This window comes from Marmota marmota, unplaced genomic scaffold, assembly GCF_001458135.2.
Source record: "Marmota marmota marmota unplaced genomic scaffold, marMar, whole genome shotgun sequence".
Taxonomy (NCBI): Eukaryota; Metazoa; Chordata; class Mammalia; order Rodentia; family Sciuridae; genus Marmota; species Marmota marmota.
The window spans coordinates 6557806-6576901 of record NW_026000093.1 but is presented as its reverse complement, the minus strand read 5'-3'; the positions used below and the strand labels follow the sequence as shown (position 1 = coordinate 6576901).

Here is a 19096-nt window from a genome sequence, read left to right as displayed (position 1 = left end):
AAAAAAAAAAAAAAAAAAAAAAAAAGATTTTTCTGATGAGGTTCTCTCAATATGGTCTAGTCATGTATTTTTCCCCCCATATCCTGAAACTGAGAAGGAAATTTTTATGCTGGAGACTTTAGGAAGCTTGTTGAGCCCTTATGAATTGAGCAAATCTAGCAGCTGCTAATTATTATTATTTTTCCATTTGAGGGATGAATTTTATTTTTGAAAATGTCAATCTCACTTATGCATGGTAGGTGTGGAACCCCAGGTCTTTGCAAATGTTATTGCTGTTGGTTAAATGGATTTGTCAATCTTTAGTTTCTAAAATAAGTTAGAAGGTTTTGGAGCTATGACTGAGACAGGCATTGGAGATTATCTTTGTTGTCTAGAGTTCTACATCTGCTCTGAGTTTTATTTCCCCTTTTAGTTCTGTTTAGTCAAGAGTCTGAATTATATGTATAATGATATGGGACATTATATTTGTTTTAAAATTCTGATTTTTATCAGAAAGTCTTAAGAATTACCATCAAGTTACTATCTTCTTTTCATTAACTGTATTTATCACAACTTTTAACTCATATCTACATGTACTTATTCATAGATGTGTGCATTTTCCTGTGCAAGTAGTTAATACTTTCAAAGAGGCTAGCTCTAGCTTGAGTGTATAGGGACTATTTTTCTCACTTTGGCATAGAAATTATATTGCCATGAAAAAATTGTATTCTCAAATCTATCCCTTATTCCCTATTTCAGAAATTCTGCATAGACTTTGCTAATTAAATCTCCATCTTGCTTATTAGATACAGGTGTGAATGAAGCAAGACTGAGACTTGTTTTGGCACTGGGGATTGAACCCAGGGGCACTTAACTACTGAGCAACATCCCCAGCCTTTTTTTTTTTTTTTTTTTTATAGGAGACAGGATCTCGCTGAGTTGCTTAAGGCCTCACTATGGCTTTGGACTCACAATCCTCCTGCCTCATCCTCCTGAGCCACTGGGATTACAGGCATGTGCTACCATGCCTGGCAAGACTGAAACATTTTAAATCTTAAAATGTGGCCTGCATTACCACTGCAGTGCGGTGCAATGAACCATTCACAACCCGCAGTGGATAGTACAGAAAGTGAGAGTGAGCATGAAGTGTGATCTTTATCACCTGTGTAAGCAGTGTAGTGCATCCTTTACAACCCACAGTGGATAGTACAGAAAGTGAGAGTGAGCATTTAGAAACTTACAGGAATTTGATAGAATAATTGCGTGTCTATTAATTTTTGTAATATAGAATTTGAGTTTGGATTTTTCAGATATTTTAAAATTCATTCTTAATTTTTTAATGAAAGCATTCACCTTGAGACTGGTCATCACTACAGTTGATAAATGTGTAATTTCATGGCTAGAAGTTTAATTTTGGTAATGGAAAGATCTGAATTGTCATGTGATTCCATCTTGTACTTAGTGAAGTCAAGATCTTGCTGCACCACAAATTTTCCAAAGGCTAAATGAGGCTGGATTGGCCACTTTTTCGTTTTGTTTTTGGTACCAGAGATTGAACCCTGGGGTGCTTTACCCTTGTTTATATTTTATTTAGATACAGGATTTCACTGAGTTGCTCACAGCCTATGTTGCTGAGGCTAGTTTTGAACTCATGATCCTCCTGACTCATGTTTACCAGCCACTGGGATTACAAGTGTGTGCCACTAGGCCTGGTCACTTTTTTGTTTTGTTGGGTGAAGGTACTACTCAGTTTTAGGATCTTATAAAACTATGTTGCTCCCAGATTTTATAGGTTGTTTCTGGAAGATTTTGTTTCAAGTACTTTTCATAACAAATTATTTCCTCCTTTATATTCTTTATCAGATGAAGAGATGAAATTAAAACTTGTTTTCAAGGAAAAATTAGGCTTACTGATTGATTTGACAGGATTGAAGAAAAGGGGAGAATAAAAGATGACTGATCTTTGAGGTGCCATTATCTTGAGAATTGAGAATACCATAACACAGACTGTCCTATTGAGATATTGAATGTGTTAAAGTTATAGTTGAAACCACTAATGATATTATTACCATAATATCATATAGAGTTTAAACAGACATGTAGGAGATCAATAAGGGACCATGTGAACCAAAAAACTTTCATGCTTCTAAAGTTAGAAGAGATGGTAGTAGGAAAAGTAACTGGAAAAGGTAACAGAAAACTTAATAGAAGAACAAGTAAAATCTCAGAAAAGGAAATAGGAAAGGAAGAGTTTCTTAAAAGAAGAGGTTATTAGATTTAGGGTTCTATACAGTTTAAGATCTCAAAAGAATTTGTGGAAGGAAATAATAGATGTCTTGGGAGAGAGTAGTTCATAGGAGTAGTCATAGTAGGAGCTGGGGTTAAGGGAAGAATTAAACATGATCTATGTTATCTAGTCGGGTGATATGGACTAGGATTTCACAGTTTAGTAAAGGACACAGGCTTGTTCAAATGTTAATGTCATTGATAATTTCTTCTTTGACCTGTGGATTTTGTAGAAGCACATTGTTATCTTTCCAAATAGAAAGTAGACATTTACAGGTCTTTAATTGAATTCCATTATGGATAAAGAACTATTCTGTAAATTTTTAACCCTTGGAAAGTTGAGAATTGTTTTCTGACTCATAATGTATCATGGTGAATGTACTATGCTCATTTTAAAAGAATGTGTATTTTGCAGGTGGGAATAGTGTTCTGTAAATGTCAATTAGGTCAGGGTAGTTGATAGTTATTATTCAGATCTTCTGTGTACTGATTTTTTTGTTTAGTTGTTCTATCTGTTGCTTAGAGAGCTGTTCACATCTCTAGCTTTTATTTTAGATTTGTTTATTCTCCCTTCAATTTTGTTAGTTTGTGCTTCATGAATTTTCAAGCTCTATTATTACATTATGCACGTTGTGTTTCCCTAATAAATGGTCCCCTTGTGTCATTGTGAAATGTTCTCTTTTATCACTGATAAAGCTCTTTTCTCAATATATACTTTATTTGAAATTATGTGATAAGCCAGTTCTTATGCTTATAGTTTGAATGGTATATCTTTTTCCATCTTTTTAGTTTTACCCCATCTTTGATTTCATATTTAAAGTTTGTCTCTTTTAGACAATATATAGTTGAGTCTTGAATATGTTCTAATAATCTCTGCCTGCTAACCTGAGTGTTTACTTCATTAGCATTTAAAGTGATTGTTGGTGTGGTTGGGTTAGATCTGCCATTTTACTCTTTTCTGTTTGCTCCTTTGTTTTTTGATTTCTCTTTTCAATTTTTGTCTTCTCTTGGGTTAATTGAATTCTTTTTAAAATAAATTTATCTATTTATATAATTAGGTACATATGACAGCAGAATGCGTTTTGATTCATTGCACATAATTGCAGCACAACTTTTCATTCTCTGGTTGTACATAATGTAGCATTGTACCGTATGTGCAGCCACACATGTACCTAAGGTGATGATGGCCATCGTATACATATTAATTCAATGAACGGTTTGTCTTTATTAATTTGTTGATTCCTTTGCTATTTTCAGAAATACTCTTTTTTTTAAAAATGTATTTTTAGTTGTCAGTCAATCTTTTTACTTTATTTATTTATATATGGTGCTGAGAATTGAACCCAGGCCTCATACATGCCAGACAAGTGATCCTACCACTGAGCCACAACTCTAGCCCTTTGTAAGTTCTCTTAAAAAATAGACAAGTGCAGAAGAAAGTTAGGGAACTGTTTGAACACCATAAAAAATTTCTGATAATTGTTCAAGCAAGAGAATTTTAAAATTACTGTTCTTTGTGCATAGATTTCTAAGGGGGGAAATATGTAACTGACTGGAAACTAGAGAGATAATCACAGGAGCACTCTTTTTCTTAGCATCCTTAGTGTTCTAACTGGGCAACAAATGAAGTTCACTGTATTGTACTCAGAAGCAGGGCTGTGAGAAATGATTGTGGTGGATTTTGTTTTCAGTGTATTTAGTGTTGTGAAGCTTGTCTGGGCCAATAAATATGTTTAGTAAGCCAGAAGTATGTGTGTTAGTCAACGTTCATCACAGTGACATAATACCTCAGATAATCAGCCCATAAGAAGGAAAGGCTTACTGTGGCTCATGGTTTCAGTTTTGTGGTTTCTTGGCCCCATTGCCTTTGGGCCTGCAGCAGAAGGGCACATCATAGTGGGGAGCATGTGGTGAAGGAAGCTACACACCTCATATGTGGCCAGAAAGCAAAGGGAGAGAGATGGAGGAGCCAAGGTCTCAATATCCCCTTTAAAGGTATGCTTCCAGTGACATAACTTCCTCCTTCCTCCATTAGGGGCTTCATCTGTAAAGTTCTTACTACCTCCCAGTAATATGATGGGCTGGGGACTAAGCTTTTAACACCTGGGAGTTTGAGAGACATTTCAGATTCAAACTATAACAGTATGTAAGTAATCAAAGGTAGAGTTCTAATAAGGGAGAGGCACTCATGAAGGAGGATATCACGATGAAGTCATTGACTTAAAAGTGATGGTTATATCTGAGAACAGAAGGAAAGTTAGAGGATATAAAAGGAAATGAAGAAATCTGGGAACATCATGTGACAAAATTATAAAGTTTTTTATTATTTCTTTTTCTAACCCAGAACTTTTTAGAAAAGTCAACTGAAAGAGAAACTCGTCAGGAATATGCTTTGGCTATGATTCAGTGCAAAGTTCTGAAACAGTTGGAGAACCTGGAACAGCAGAAGTATGATGATGAAGATATCAGCGAAGACATCAAATTTCTTTTAGAAAAACTTGGTGAAAGTGTCCAGGACCTTAGGTGTGTTCGTATTATTACTTTAAAAAATTCTCATATACTGGATCTGTTGGGCTTTGTTTGATTTGCATAGCTTTTTGTTTTATTTTGTTTTTGGCAGGGAGTGGGGGTTCTTACTGTGTTGCCCAGGCTGGCTGTGAACTCCTGGGCTCCAGAGATCCCTCCTGCCTCAGTCTCCTGGGGGGTTGGGGCTACAGGTACATATGCTGAGTTGCATAATTTTTTCAGAATCTGAATTGATTGCCAAGTATGAAAATCAAGAGCATTCCCTGAGATATGCTGTCTTCTCTTGAAATATCATTTTTACATGGCAACAGTTGGTTAGAGCTGTGGGTTACCTCTTCTCCGTTGAGATTACCATTTTTATTTATAAACAGTGAATGAGAGTGATGTGTACAGTTGGCTTATCTCTATTTTTGTTGTTATAAGGTGTAGGATATGAATGTTAAAAATACTATCACTTTTTATACCAACTGGCCCTACATAAAACTAAGTAACTACTTTATTTGAACAGGATACCCCAATCATCTTACTTATCATGCTTTCACTGAATTACCAGTCAATATTTAATGGCTACATCTCTTTTAATTTTTTACTTGAAAGAAAATCTCAGCATGTCCTGACATTGTCTACTAGCTGACCATGTTAAAAAATATCAGATTATGATGTTTTGAATAACCAAGTTACTGTACACAGAGTGAGTGGTTTCTGAATTAAAGTGCACTGCAGTTTGTTATACATATAGATGTTTTTAATTAATCTATAATGGATTATTTCAATTAATAAATTACCTCTACATTATTGGTAGTCACATTGTAAAATATTGTAGATATTTGTGATTTTATTTTTATGATGTATAAATTATCATAGTTTATGATATAGTCTAAAGGTATTAGGGTATGCTATTTTATGTTAAAGTACTTTGCTTTTACATATGTTCACATTATTATGCCTAGTAGTCTGGCAAACATCAGTATTTCAAGTGTCACAGTAGAAATTCTGATAGATTAAACAGTTTTTTTTTCCTAATACATATTCATGTACTTATTGGGATAAGGATTTTGAAAACAAGTGCTCATTTAGATATTTCATGCAGTATTCAAATTTTCAGGAGTGAGTACTTTGATAAAATTTTGATCTTAGTATTTTGAATAAAATTTCATAGAATTCATTAAAGATTATTAAATCTATTTAAACTTTATTTAGTGATAGTTTGTTACTATATATTGTCAGTCTTCATAATTTTAAATCACCAGTGAAGAAATTTGATTATGCTTAATTTTGGAATAACTCAAATTCTTATTATACACAATATTCATTTAAAAATTTTATAGCTCATTTGATGAATATAGTTCAGAACTTAAATCTGGAAGGTTGGAATGGAGTCCTGTGCACAAATCTGAGAAATTTTGGAGAGAGAATGCTGTGAGGCTAAATGAGAAGAATTATGAACTCTTGAAGTAAGTTTTTATTCCACTTTACACTCTTAACGCCTGTTATTTCAAATCCTCATCAACTTTTGTTTTTGTCATTCTTTAAATCTTACATATTCTATGATTTTAGTTTATGTTTTCATGCTGAATAGTTTAGTTGAATGCCTTTTTATTGGGACATCATCTTTTCTTGGAGAAGTACCCATTCAAGTCTTTATTTATTTATTTTTGCATGTTAATGGGAATTCTGTATTCAGAGTATGACTTATTTTTTCATATATTCCTTACAACTATATTGTCTCATTCTGCATCAGCTATGTCACTCTCTAATGGTGTTTGGATGAAAAGAAACTCTAAAATTTTTAAAATATTTTTTTTTAGTTGTAGATGAATACAATCCCTTTATTTATTTTTACGTGGTGCTGAGGATCTAACTTAGTGCCTCACATGTGCTAGCAAAGTGCTCTACCACTGAGCTACATCCCCAGCCCAAAAGCTCTAAATTTTAATGTGGCTCAATTTATTAATGTTTCCCTAAGACATATGTCCTATGTCTTGGTTAAGAAGGTTTTGCCTACTTAAGTTCATGAAGCTTCCTTTTTATATTAATTTATAGAGGCTTTATTATTTTACCTCTTAACATTTAGAAGTCCGTCTATCTGGAATTGATTTTTGGGTAAGGTATAAAGTAGAAGTAAAAAATCTACTCTTTTCCTTATATGGCTATTTAATTGAACTAGCACCCTTTATTGAAAATAACATTTTCTCAGTGTTTTGCAGGCTTATTTGTCATGATAAGGTGACCACATATGTGCAGGTATCTTACTGTACAATTTACATATTATACAATTCATCTATTCAAAATGTCTGATTCATTCACAGCTGTGCATGATTATCAACACAGTCAATATTAGAACATTTTCTGAAATAATTCCCATGTCCTTTAGCTATCACCTCTCTATCCACCCATTTACCCAGCTTGAAACAACCACTTCATGTCTCTCTCACATAATCTCACATAAATGGGGTCATATATTTGTACTTTTTGTATCTTGCTTCTTTCACTCACCATATGTTCAAGGTTCATGTTGCAGCATTTATCAATACTTCATTCCTTTTTATGGTTGAGTAATATTCCATTGTATGAATAAGACTACATTTTATTTTGAACTCATCAGTTTATGGATGTTTGGATTGTTTCTACTTTTTGTTTATTATGAATAATAAGACTAGTGATACTTGCTGTAGAAGTTGGTGTGTGGATGTAAAGTTTTTATTTCTCTTGCTTGGGTAGATAACTAGGAGTGTAATTGTTTAGTCATGTGGTAATTTTTCATTTAACCTTTGTGGAACTCCTAGACTATTTTTCCAAAGTTAAAATTGTAATTAAAACTATGATGTAAGATAATAACAATTTATTAAAATAATTTTATTATTAAAATTATAATAGCTATAAAATTATAGATTTCCACCAACAATGTATGAGGTTTCTGATTTTTCTGCCTCTTTACTAAGGTTTATTATTTGACTTTTTGATTCCAGTCATTTTAATGGATATATAGTGGTAGCTTATTGAGGTTTCTATTTGTATTTCCTGATGGCTAATGATCTCAAAGGTCTTCTCTTATGCTCATTGGCCTCTTTATATCTTCTTTGGAGGAGTAGCTATTGAATCCTTGATGTGTATGTATGCACGTGCATACACACACACACACACACAAATAGGTAAATATTTTGCTTTCTATACATATTTTTATTGATTGTTTTTAGTTATACATAATATCCCTTCCCTCGGCTCTACTAGTCTTTCTGCTATTTTTTTTTTCAGTTAGTGTCTTGTGGATGTACATGATGGTGAGATTCACTGTGGCTTATTCATATATGTACATAGGAGTTAGGGGTCTGGAGCTGTGGCTCAGTGGTAGAGCACTTGCCTGGCATGTGTGAGGCACTGGGTTCAATTCTCAGCACCACATATAAATAAATAAGAGGTCTATCAACAACTAAAAAAAAAAAAGTAGGAAGTCCTAACCCATAGGAAAGTTAGTTTATATTCATTCCACTGTTCTTCCCTTATCCTGTCCCTCCTCCATACCCCCTTCAAGCCCCTACATCTGGTTCATTGATCTTCTATTCCCCCACTTTTTTCCCTTTCTTTCTCTTTTTTTACTCCCTTATTTTGTATTAGTTTCTGTATATCAGAGAAAACAATTGACCTTTTGACTTTTTGGGTCTGGCTTATTTTACTTAGAATGATAGTCTCCCATTCCATCCACTTACCAGCAAGTCCTTGACTCATATTCTATTGGGTTGCCTTGTTGTTATTTAAGTTATAAGGTTCTTTATGCAGATGCCCCCTCAATTTATGATACCTACATCTTGGTAAATGTAGTATAAGTTTAAAATGCACTTAATATACCTAACTTAAAACATCATAGCAACATAGTCCATTGTACTTTATCAGTTGATTGCCCTTGTGATTTGGCGGAATGATGGATCCCTGCCACTGCTCAGTATCATGAGAGACTATTGTACTGCATATTGATATTCTGGAAAAGATTACAAATCAAAACTAAAAGTATGGTTTCTATTGAGTGCATATTTCTTCATACCTTCATTAAGTCAAAAAATTGTAAGTTGAACCACAGGGTATCATCTGAATATTCTGAATATAAGTCCTTGATCAGACATATGATTTACAAGGCATTTTCTCCCTTTTATGTGATTCCTAGCTTTCTTGGTGGTATCCTTTGAAGTGTAAGAGTCTACTTAGGATTTTGATCAAGTCCAATTTGTTTGTTTGTTTGTTTGTTTTGGTTCCTTGTGTTTTTGGTTTTGTGTCAAAGAATCCATTAACAAAATTCAGCTTACAAAGATTTATCCCATGCTTTCTCTAATATTTTTGTGGTTTTAGCTCTTACATGTCGGTCTGTGATTCACTTTTAAGTTATTTTTATATTTGTGTAAGACGAAGGTCCAATTCTTTTGCATGTAGCTGTCTGATTTTTCAGTGTGTTGAAAAGACTGTTCTTTCCCCATTGAATTCTTGGCCCTTTTGGAAAATTTATCTGACTATACACACATGGGTTTATTTCTGGACACTATACTGGTCTATATGGTTTTCCTGATGCCAGTACCACACTGTCTGGGTCACTGCAGCTTTATAGTAAGTTTTGAAACGAGACATGACTTTGATCTTTTTTAATTCTTTTTTAAAAATGAGTTCATCTTATTTAATCAATCTCTAAGTAATAGGCATTTAGATTTATTGCCAGATTTGTCTGTTACAAACAATGCACAAATTACCTTACTATAACTTTTTAAGACAGTAGACTTTAATTTTTAGAAAAATTTTAGGTGTACATGAAAATTGAGCAGAAAGTACAGAGCATTCTTACATCCTATCTTAATCCCCACCAGCACAGACTTTCTTTTGATTTTAACATCTTGCATTAGTGTGGCACATTTATTATAGTTGATAAGCTAGCATTTGATGCATTATTTATTTATTTATTTATTTTTAAATTTATATGACAGTGGAATGCATTACAATTCTTATTAACATATAGAGCCACAATTTTTCATATCTCTGGTTGTACACACAGTATATTCACACAAATTCGTGTCTTTATACATGTACTTTGGATAATAATGATTGTCACATTCCACACTCATTAATAACCCCATGCCTCCTCCCCACCCCTCCAACCCCTCTGCCCTATCTAGAGTTCGTTATTAACTGAAATACATTTGTTACCTTGGGGTTCACTTTTTGCATTGTACATTTCTATAAGTTTTTTTAAAAAATTTATTCTAATTAGTTATACATGACAGTAGAATATGTTTTGACACATTGTAAACAAATAGAACACAGCTTTTCATTTCTCTGGCTGAACATGGTGCAGAGTAACACCCATAGTATAATCATACATGTACATAGGGTAAAAGTGTTTGTCTTATTCCACTGTCCTTCCCATTCCCACAACTCCTTCCCTCCCTTCACTCCCCTCTGCATAATCCATAGTTTCTTCATTCTTCCCAACCCCTCCACCCCACTATGGATTAACATTTACTTATCAGAGAAAACTTTTGACTTTTGTTTTTTTGTGTTTGGCTTATTTTGCTTAGCATGGTATTCTCCAGCTCTATCCATTTACCTGAAAATGCTATGATTTCATTCTTTTTTAAAGCTGAGTAATATTCAGTTGACTATATTTGTGTGGGTCCACTTCTGAATTTTCTGTTCTGTTCCATTGATCTAGTTGTATATTCATTTGTAAATACCATACTGTACTTGACTATTATAACTTTAGTGTAAGTCTTGAAATTAGTAGTGTCAGTCCTATGATTTTGTTGTTCTTCATTATTGCACTGGCCATTCTGAGTCTTTTGCCTCTCCCTAACTAAATATATGGAAACAAGATTTAATTTCTTTTTTTTTTTATTATGTAACATATATGTGTATTAGTATTATTATCTAACTGCTCACAACAGACATCAGCTCCTAAAACAATATAAAACAACCTCTCTGAATATAGAATAACCTACATGCCAGGCCAATTTTTGTATGTAGATAGTACTAGACTATTTTTCCAATAAGGCTGTCACCCCTCATCAGCGGCTCTCAATATAGTGCCTTTTCTTCCCTGACAAAATCAGATTATTAACACTAAAAGCATTCTCTCTAGTTCTTCTCTAGGGAAAACAGATATCATTGTTTGAAAAAAAAACCCTGGCTGTTTTTCTTTCACTCTCAGTAAATTTCTCTATTCTTGCCACATATCTTACAGATCTGAAAATATCTACTTCCTTTTCTGCTTTGTTCCCTCCAGTCAGTGGGGTCCTAGATCCTCAATTGTGGGTACATCTTTTCTCAATTTTCCTTTGGATGATGCCTTCTGGTCCCTTGAAATTTACAATAGTGGGAGTATTTACACCATAGAACACAATAGTCAGGGTTATTTTTTTTTCCTAGAGAGCCCGTTATTAAGCATTTAGCAGCAAAAGTCTGCTTCCAGCATTGATCTGCAATGAGCACATTGAGGACAGGGACTCTCCATCCCCAAGGTCCAGCAGAGAATAAGTAGGCTGTCATTATTGATGGATGGATGAACGCTTTTGTCGTCTGTCTCTTAATGCCTCTCTTATATGAAATGTGCCTTCTGTGCCCTGTTCTTGCTACCAGGTCTTTGAGCATGGATGTCCTTTAGCTGTTGATCAGAGGACCACTTCATGCAGACTGGATTAACCATCCATAGCTCTTTCTATCTGGGACATTCATCCACTATATTTGATCACTCTCTTCATCCAGAGAGGCTTGGGGGAATTCATCTGGAAGGAAGGAAATCTTGCCAGATTTCTTCAAGGAACACCTTGGTTTCCATATTAGGATTTCTCCACACATTCTTCCTTTCAACTCACAAATATATTGGACACCTGATATGGGTAAGACACGCCAGGATCTATGGAGACCACAGAGCTGCATATGCTATGGTTCCCACCTTCCAGGAGCTTCAAATTTCCTCAGGTACAGGAAATTTCCATAGATGAGGGAAAGTGAAGCAACGCAACTTTAGAGAAGGGGGAGATCATTTTCTTAATGATTCATTAACACTAGAGCACTCAGAACTGCCTCCTAGAGGAGATGCTTCTCTGCTGGCAGGGTAGGATTTTACTAGGAATAAAAGAACAGGTGGACAACTTAGGCAGTTTGCAATAGCAGAAAGAGAAGTAGGCCCAAACTCTGTGGGACCCAGCTAGCAGTCTTCCTTATCTACTCTCCTCTTTCCAAACCAAAGGAGACTTTCCTGAGTTAGCATTCCCAGTGACTTACACTCCAGCCTGCCAAGCCAACCAGAGGGCACCTCCTCTCCTCCCATCCTGGCTCTTTTATGCTTACATTCTAAAGGAGCATCACCACCCCATCCTTTCCAGGCTCTACAGGCCCCTGAGGTTGCTTGGGAAGTTCATTGATGCTGTCTGCCTAATATCTCTGTCCTATTCCTTCGAAAAAGGGGTAGGGAGGGGAGAGGTAGTCAGGTGTATGCTAGTTACCTCTCTGCCCTTCAGTGACTATCTAAGGCTGTAACATGGAGCCCAGGCCTCCAGGGAGGCTACCCTCAGTTCCTGCTCACTGCCACCCCCAGCCCAATATAACCCCTGTTCAAGTGTGTCCAGACACAGTCCACTCCTTCCCCACTGAAACAGAAATAATGTTTTTGCTAGAAATGGGTCCAGTATTTCCTCTTTCCTCTTCAAGAAAGCTATGCTCTGCCCAAGTCTCTGACTCACTGAGAAAAGAAAGGACACCAGTATCATTCCCAGACCAACATCATACTACTGTTTAGCATCTTCTCTTTCATTCTGTTTACATCCTGTCCTAGTATCTCCAACTTCTAATGTCTATGCATTCCTTCATCCCACAAGCATTAATGGAGTATCTTCTCTGCTTCAGACATTTAGGAAAGCCTTATCCTCAGTCACATCATCCTTTTAGAACCCATCTTTCCTCTCCAGTCCCACGTTTCCATCAAACTACATTGCTTCTCTAACCATCTGACCATGTCCCTTTACCGTCACCATCCCTACTCCCCTTGGAGTCCCTGGTTAAGCCCTAGCTCTTCCTTGAGGGAGCTGTGTGATCTCAGAAGGGCACTTAACCCAACTTTTGACCTCATTGATTTATTTTGGTAATTCAGAGTGATCTCCAGTGTTCCATCTGCCCTTATCATTCTGATATTCTGTGCTTGGCCTTCATCCAATGACAGAATTTCTCTTTGAAAAGTCACTCTCGACTTTGTGGTTGTCAATTCAAATGACCACAGGTCTAGTTCTAGATAATCTGACCCTCATGGCCATTGTACCATTGGGACATTCCCTCGGCCTCTGTAGCCTTTGTTTTTCTCATCCATAAAATGAGGTAGCTGGACTGGGTGATGTTGCAAGATGCTTCCGGTCTTTGATTCTGGTGCCGCAGCAGCGCTGCCTCTCCTTGGAGCCGGGCCTGGGCTAGGATGGCTAGTGGCGTGGAGCGCCCGGGGACCGCCGCCCTCTTTGCTGTGTCCCCAGGAGACGCCGTGGTAGGAGCAGGGGGAGGAGATTTAATTTCTTGATATCCACAAAATAGCTGAATTTTTACTGGAATTGCATTATGTCTATAGATCAAGTTGAGAAGAATTTACATTTTCACATTATTGAGTCTTGTTACTTACGTACATAAAATCTCTTTGTTTATTTAGATTTTCTTTAATTTATTTGATTTATCTATCTCATGTGGCTCTTTTACACATTTTGTTGGATTTATACCTAAGTATTTTATTTTTGGGTGCTGTTAATTTCAAATTCCAATTGTTCATTGATGGTGTATAGGAAAACTGTTATGTATTAACCTTATATTCTGTATCTTTGCTATAATTTCCTTTTTGGCTTTTTATTAAACACTAGCTGCACTTCCATTATGACAGCAAATATGAGTGGCAAGACAGGATATCCCTCCTGATCTTACGGGGAAACATCTAGTGTCTCACCATTCAGTATGATTTAGTTGTAGATTTTTTGTACTTCTTCTTTATCAAGAAAGTTTCTTTTTATTCCTAATTTACTGAGAATAATTTTTTTTTAATCATGAATAGGTGTTGAATTTTGTCAACTGATGTTTTTATACCTACTGATGATATCATGTGATTTTTCTTTTTTAGCCTGTTGAATATGATGGATGACTTTAATTTATTCTCAAATATTGAATCAGATTTGCATTCTTGGAATCAGTCCTGCTTGGTCATGGTGCATAATTCTTTTTATACTGTTAGATTTGATTTTGTTAGTATTTGTTGAGGGTTTTTGCATCTATGCTAATGAGAGATAGATAGTACTCTGTAATTTTCCTTTCTTGTGATTCTTTATCTGATTTTGGGATTATGGTAATGTTGGTCTCATAGAATGATTTAAAAAGTATTCCTTCTCCTTCTATTTTCTGTAATATTTTATAGAAAAGTGATGTCATTTTCTCTTTAAATGTTTGCCAGAATTAACTCCTGAAACTGTCTGGGCCTATTGTTTGCTGTTTTATAAGGTTATTCAGTCTCCATTGAATTTGTATAATAGATACAGGCAATTTTAGATTAGCCCCTAGGAGGACTTTTTTTTTTTTTCTCTCAAGCCAGCCACTGCTTAAATCTTCTGCAGTTATTCGGTTATACTTGAAATATTCCTGCAAGTTGATGGAGCCAGCAGTAGCTTCTGCTCTCAATAAGCTTTGATTCTCTGTATTTACCTGTCTCTCTAGTTCACATGGTAATAGTGTACATTTAGAACTCAGTTGTCTGATGAATTTAAGAAGAGTTCATTTTCAAGCTTTTTAGTTGTTGGGGGGAAGGGAGTAATAACTTCCAAGTTGTTTATATGTTGAATGGGAAACTAGAAGCCTATTAATTTTCTAGATAGTTTTGGCTGTTCTCGGTTCCTTGCCATTTCTTATGAATTTTAGAATCCCTTTATTAAATTCTATAAAGCAGCCAGTTGGAGGGCTGAGATTGTGGCTCAGCAGTAGAGCACTCACCCAGCATGTGTGAGGCCCTGGGTTCGATCCTCAGCACCATATAAAAATAACTAAATAAAATAAAGACATTGTGTCCAACTACAACTAAAAAATAAATATTTTTTTAAAAAAGAAACCAGTTGTAACTCTAACAGAGATTGTGTTGAAGCTATAAATAATTTTTAACTATTTAATATATAGACTTTAAATAAGTTTTTTCTGTTTTTTAGATCATATTTTTTTTGACCATGCTTTAAATTTTTAGAGTACAAGTTTTACATTTGTTTTGTCAAATTTATTTCTAAATATTTTTGCTTTTGACGCTAGTACAAATGGATTTTTTTTCTTAATTTAATTTTCAATCATTCACTGTAAGCTTAAGGAAATATATTTGATTTTTATAGGTCAATCTCAGATTCTTCAGTCTTTTGGAACTCTTTTTGTTAGTTTAAACAGCTTTTTAATTGAATTTTTGCATTATCTAGTACAAGATTATGATATTTGCAAATAGAGGTGGTTTTACTTTTTATTTTCTAATCTGAGTGTATTTCTGTTTCTTGCCTAATTGCTTTGGCTAGAATCACTACTATGCAAATGTCTTTCTGAATTTTTTTATTTTATTCCATTATCTCTCTATTCTTATTCCAGTGCTACATTGTGTTAATTTGTCATGCTTTATAGTGAGTCAAGGTCTCTGATAATATGAGTGTTCCAAATTTGTTGTTTTTCCAAGGTGTCTTGGATTTTGCCTTTTATGTTTCTATATGTATATTAGAATAAGCTTGTCATGTAAATGGTTTTATTTGGGATTTTGACTCAGATTGAATCAATAGTTCATTCTAGAAGGAATTGATATTTTAAAAAACTTGCTGGGAGAGGTAGTCCTCCGGTCTATGAACATGGCATATTCCTTAGTTTATGTTGGATTACTTTCAAATAATGTTATGGTATTGATTATATTTCATTAAGTTTATACCAGTGCATTTGGTTTTTTGATGTTTTTACAGATGCCTTTTATAATTTTTCATTTCCTACTTTTCCATGAAACTTTTCTGTGCAAGTAGAAATAGTTTGTATTTGTGTTACTTAGTATGGTAGTTTATGGCCAAAGAGTACTTGATATGTTGATGGTATCACCAAAAAACCTTAATATTAGAATTTAATTTTAATAAATTTAACTTTAAATAGCCACAGGTAGGATTGGGGATGTAGCTCAGTGTAGAGCACTTGCCTATATAGCCACATGTGACTAGTGGATGTCATATTGAACAGCGTAGTCTGAGACAGAAGGAGCAAAAGTAGATACATGTATTTGATGAAATATATTTAGGCATGCATATATTTCTTATTTAGATCTTATTTCTATGTATGATACACATAATACGAGCATTTGAAGTGCATATTCTATTTCCTGGCATTAGGTTTTATTACTCCATCATATTATTCCTTTTTATCTTTGTATGATCCTTTGTGATTTTTCTAAATAACCAGAAAAAATGGCATTTGGTATTTTGTTTTTCTTTTATGTTTACATGATGATGACAAGTTTGAAATCATTGTTCATCTTATTCCTGAAAATTAGTTGCATAGGATGATAGACAGGAAGGGTATATTAGTGCTGTTCTTAAAACTATTTGAAGAGATAGATGCAGTTGCAGTCTTTAATTCTGCTATTTTAAAAGCACTGTGAGTGCTGACCTTTTCATCTGTGGAGAACCACACTTATTTCAGGCTGTGACATATTTTGGGGTAATTTCAGACTCAGCAAGTATGTGATATAAGTTTGATTTTTCCTCTATTACCTTTGAGTGCAATGGTATTCAAAAATATCTTGGAGCTTTTATGTTATAGTTTTGAAATAAGTATGTGTTTTGAATAAGAAATGTAAAAAATGTAAAAAAATCATTGATGGTAGTTAAAAGCAAAGCCAAGAGAGCAACAAGTTTATAAAACAGGCAGGGAAACATTGTGAAGAAGGATCAGAGCAAATTTGTTGATTGATCAATGAGAATAATAGCTTAAATTCTGTTTTGAATTTATATAGACACTTTTCAAGACAGCATTTCTAACAAACATCAGAGTTGTAAGTCATGTTTGTTCTAACTACAAAGCTGTGTGGCATGTTCCTGTTTGGGCACCATTAGAGTATTTGACAGAATCACAGCTTGTGGTTAATGTGATAGAAATTTAGATTATGATTGATGAATCTATTGTTGACTTACTAACTGTACTCAGAGATGGCTTGGGAGGGAGCTCTTTTTTCTTAACAAAAGTATTTTTTGTAACGTATTTTGAACATTTATATTAATAATTTAAATATTACTTTAACAGACTTACAGACAATAGGAAGATATCAGTGGACTAAATGTCCCTCAAAGAGAACCATTAAAATAATTTCTGTGTTTGGTAGATTTTAATAGAAAGTCTCTGTGATTCTTTCTGATTCTAGCATTCTTTGAGTCTGACTGTGCTTTTCAAATATTTATGGGATCATGTTCAAATGCAAATTCTAACTTAGTAGGTTTAGAGTAGGGCCTGTGATTCCAGGTGTCCAGGTGGTACTGTTGTTGTTGGTTTGTACATCGTATTTTGGGTATCAGGATTTCAGCCACATGGAGAATGGTTTAAGCCACTGAATATGGTTTAAGACAGGGATTGACACACTTTGTTTCTATAGAGGCTCAGATGTTATGTATTTTATACTTGTTGAATCATTTACTCCCTGTCTCAACTATTTAACACTACTGTTGTAGTGGTAAAGCAGCTATGAACAAGAAGTAAACTATGAACATGGCTATGTTTCTGAAAAACTTTATTTACAAAGGCAGTTGGCAACCAGGTTTGGCTTGAGCTCTAATTTTCTGACTTCCGTCCAGTTTGAGGTAATCAGAATAAATATTATGTTTAATAAATTTTAACACAATTTACTTACAACTTCCTAAAGCTATGTCTTATTAAAATGTCAAGATAATATCAGTTTAATCTTTTAAAATTAAAGTTAAATTCAGTTGAATTTAACTTTAGAATAACTTGTAAATTGGCCTTTTATAAAGGAAACATGCATAATTTGAAGTGTTCAAAATATAAGTATATGGAAAATTGAATATATATCTTGTTTCATCTTTTAGATTACATATGCTGGAGTTGAAAGAATTTCTGTCAGGGCGCAGTTGTGTTATGTGTGTGGCTGGACAGTTAGCAGATAATAATTAAGATTTCAACTGCAACATTTTTAACATCATTTTAACATTTGAAATGTTGAAAGGCATATTACCTAACTTCTATAAGTCTCATTTTATCATTTATGTGTTGTTATGGAGAATATTTTACACAGTTTGAAACATGCATAGTATGTATAACAAGTGGTTATTCCTTTCTTCTCTATAACTTGGAAATCCAAATTTTCCAGTTACTCCAGAAAGTAGAAGGTGTGCAATTACTTCATGATGAAATGAAATGATTCCTTAATTGACAACAGGGGTCTTTATCAGTGCTTCCTGTTGTTAATAGATTTTAGCTAGCTGATAGGCTGAGACGGTGACAGGAAAAGATACTCAGAGACCTTAGGCTTCAGTCTTAGAAGACATTGCCAAGTAAATGTTATCTAGAAATCAAAGTAAGCAAATTTCATAGATTGGTAAAAATTTTGAACAAAGAGAGGGTTTTATTGCTCTTATATATTTGTTGTAATGTAAATAATAAAAGTAAAGATAGTTGTGTTTTATTTCCTACTAAGATTTTAAGAAATAGGACATATTTTGTAAATGAATGGCTTGTATGAAAATGAACCACTCAGTGGTTTCAATTTTTTTATTAAATATCTTAAATAATTAGCAATTGCAAGGCATAATAACATCTTGGACATCTTGGTAAAATTAGGTAACCTTTTTAAATGTGTGTATTGCTAAATCTATGAAATCCAAGTTATATCAAACAGACCTGGTTCAGGTCATTCCAGCACTCGTGAAGGCATACAGAACTAAAGTGAATCTTCTTCACTGCTATTCCATCTCAGATTCCTCTCTGGGGGAACTGGAACCAAAGGTAGACTCTCCAGTGTTCTTTTGGGGCCTAGACATATATCACCTGGGTAATTGTAATGAATGATGGTGATGAAAATAATGATGAATTTTTCTACTATCACCATCATACTAAGGATGTTTTTTTTCTTTTTTCTTCTTTTTCGATTTTATTTTTTAGTTTTAGGTAGACATAATATTTTTTAAAAATTTTTTATTCTAATTTGTTATATATGACAGCAGAATGTATTACAACTCATATTACACATATAGAGCACAATTTTTCATATCACAGGTTGTACACACAGTATATTCACACCATT

At 34.3% G+C, this 19096-nt stretch overlaps 1 protein-coding gene across 2 annotated transcripts in view; it reads left to right on the top strand.

Annotated features, from left to right (window-relative positions):
• Positions 1-19096, top strand: part of Atp6v1h (ATPase H+ transporting V1 subunit H) — a 115226-nt gene that overhangs the window by 56986 nt on the left and 39144 nt on the right. For both annotated transcript variants that reach the window (XM_048782896.1, XM_015485786.2), the window contains 2 exons: positions 4610-4788; positions 6120-6245. In XM_048782896.1, the coding sequence (XP_048638853.1) occupies positions 4610-4788; positions 6120-6245 (305 nt within the window). The remainder of the gene's footprint in view (positions 1-4609; positions 4789-6119; positions 6246-19096) is intronic.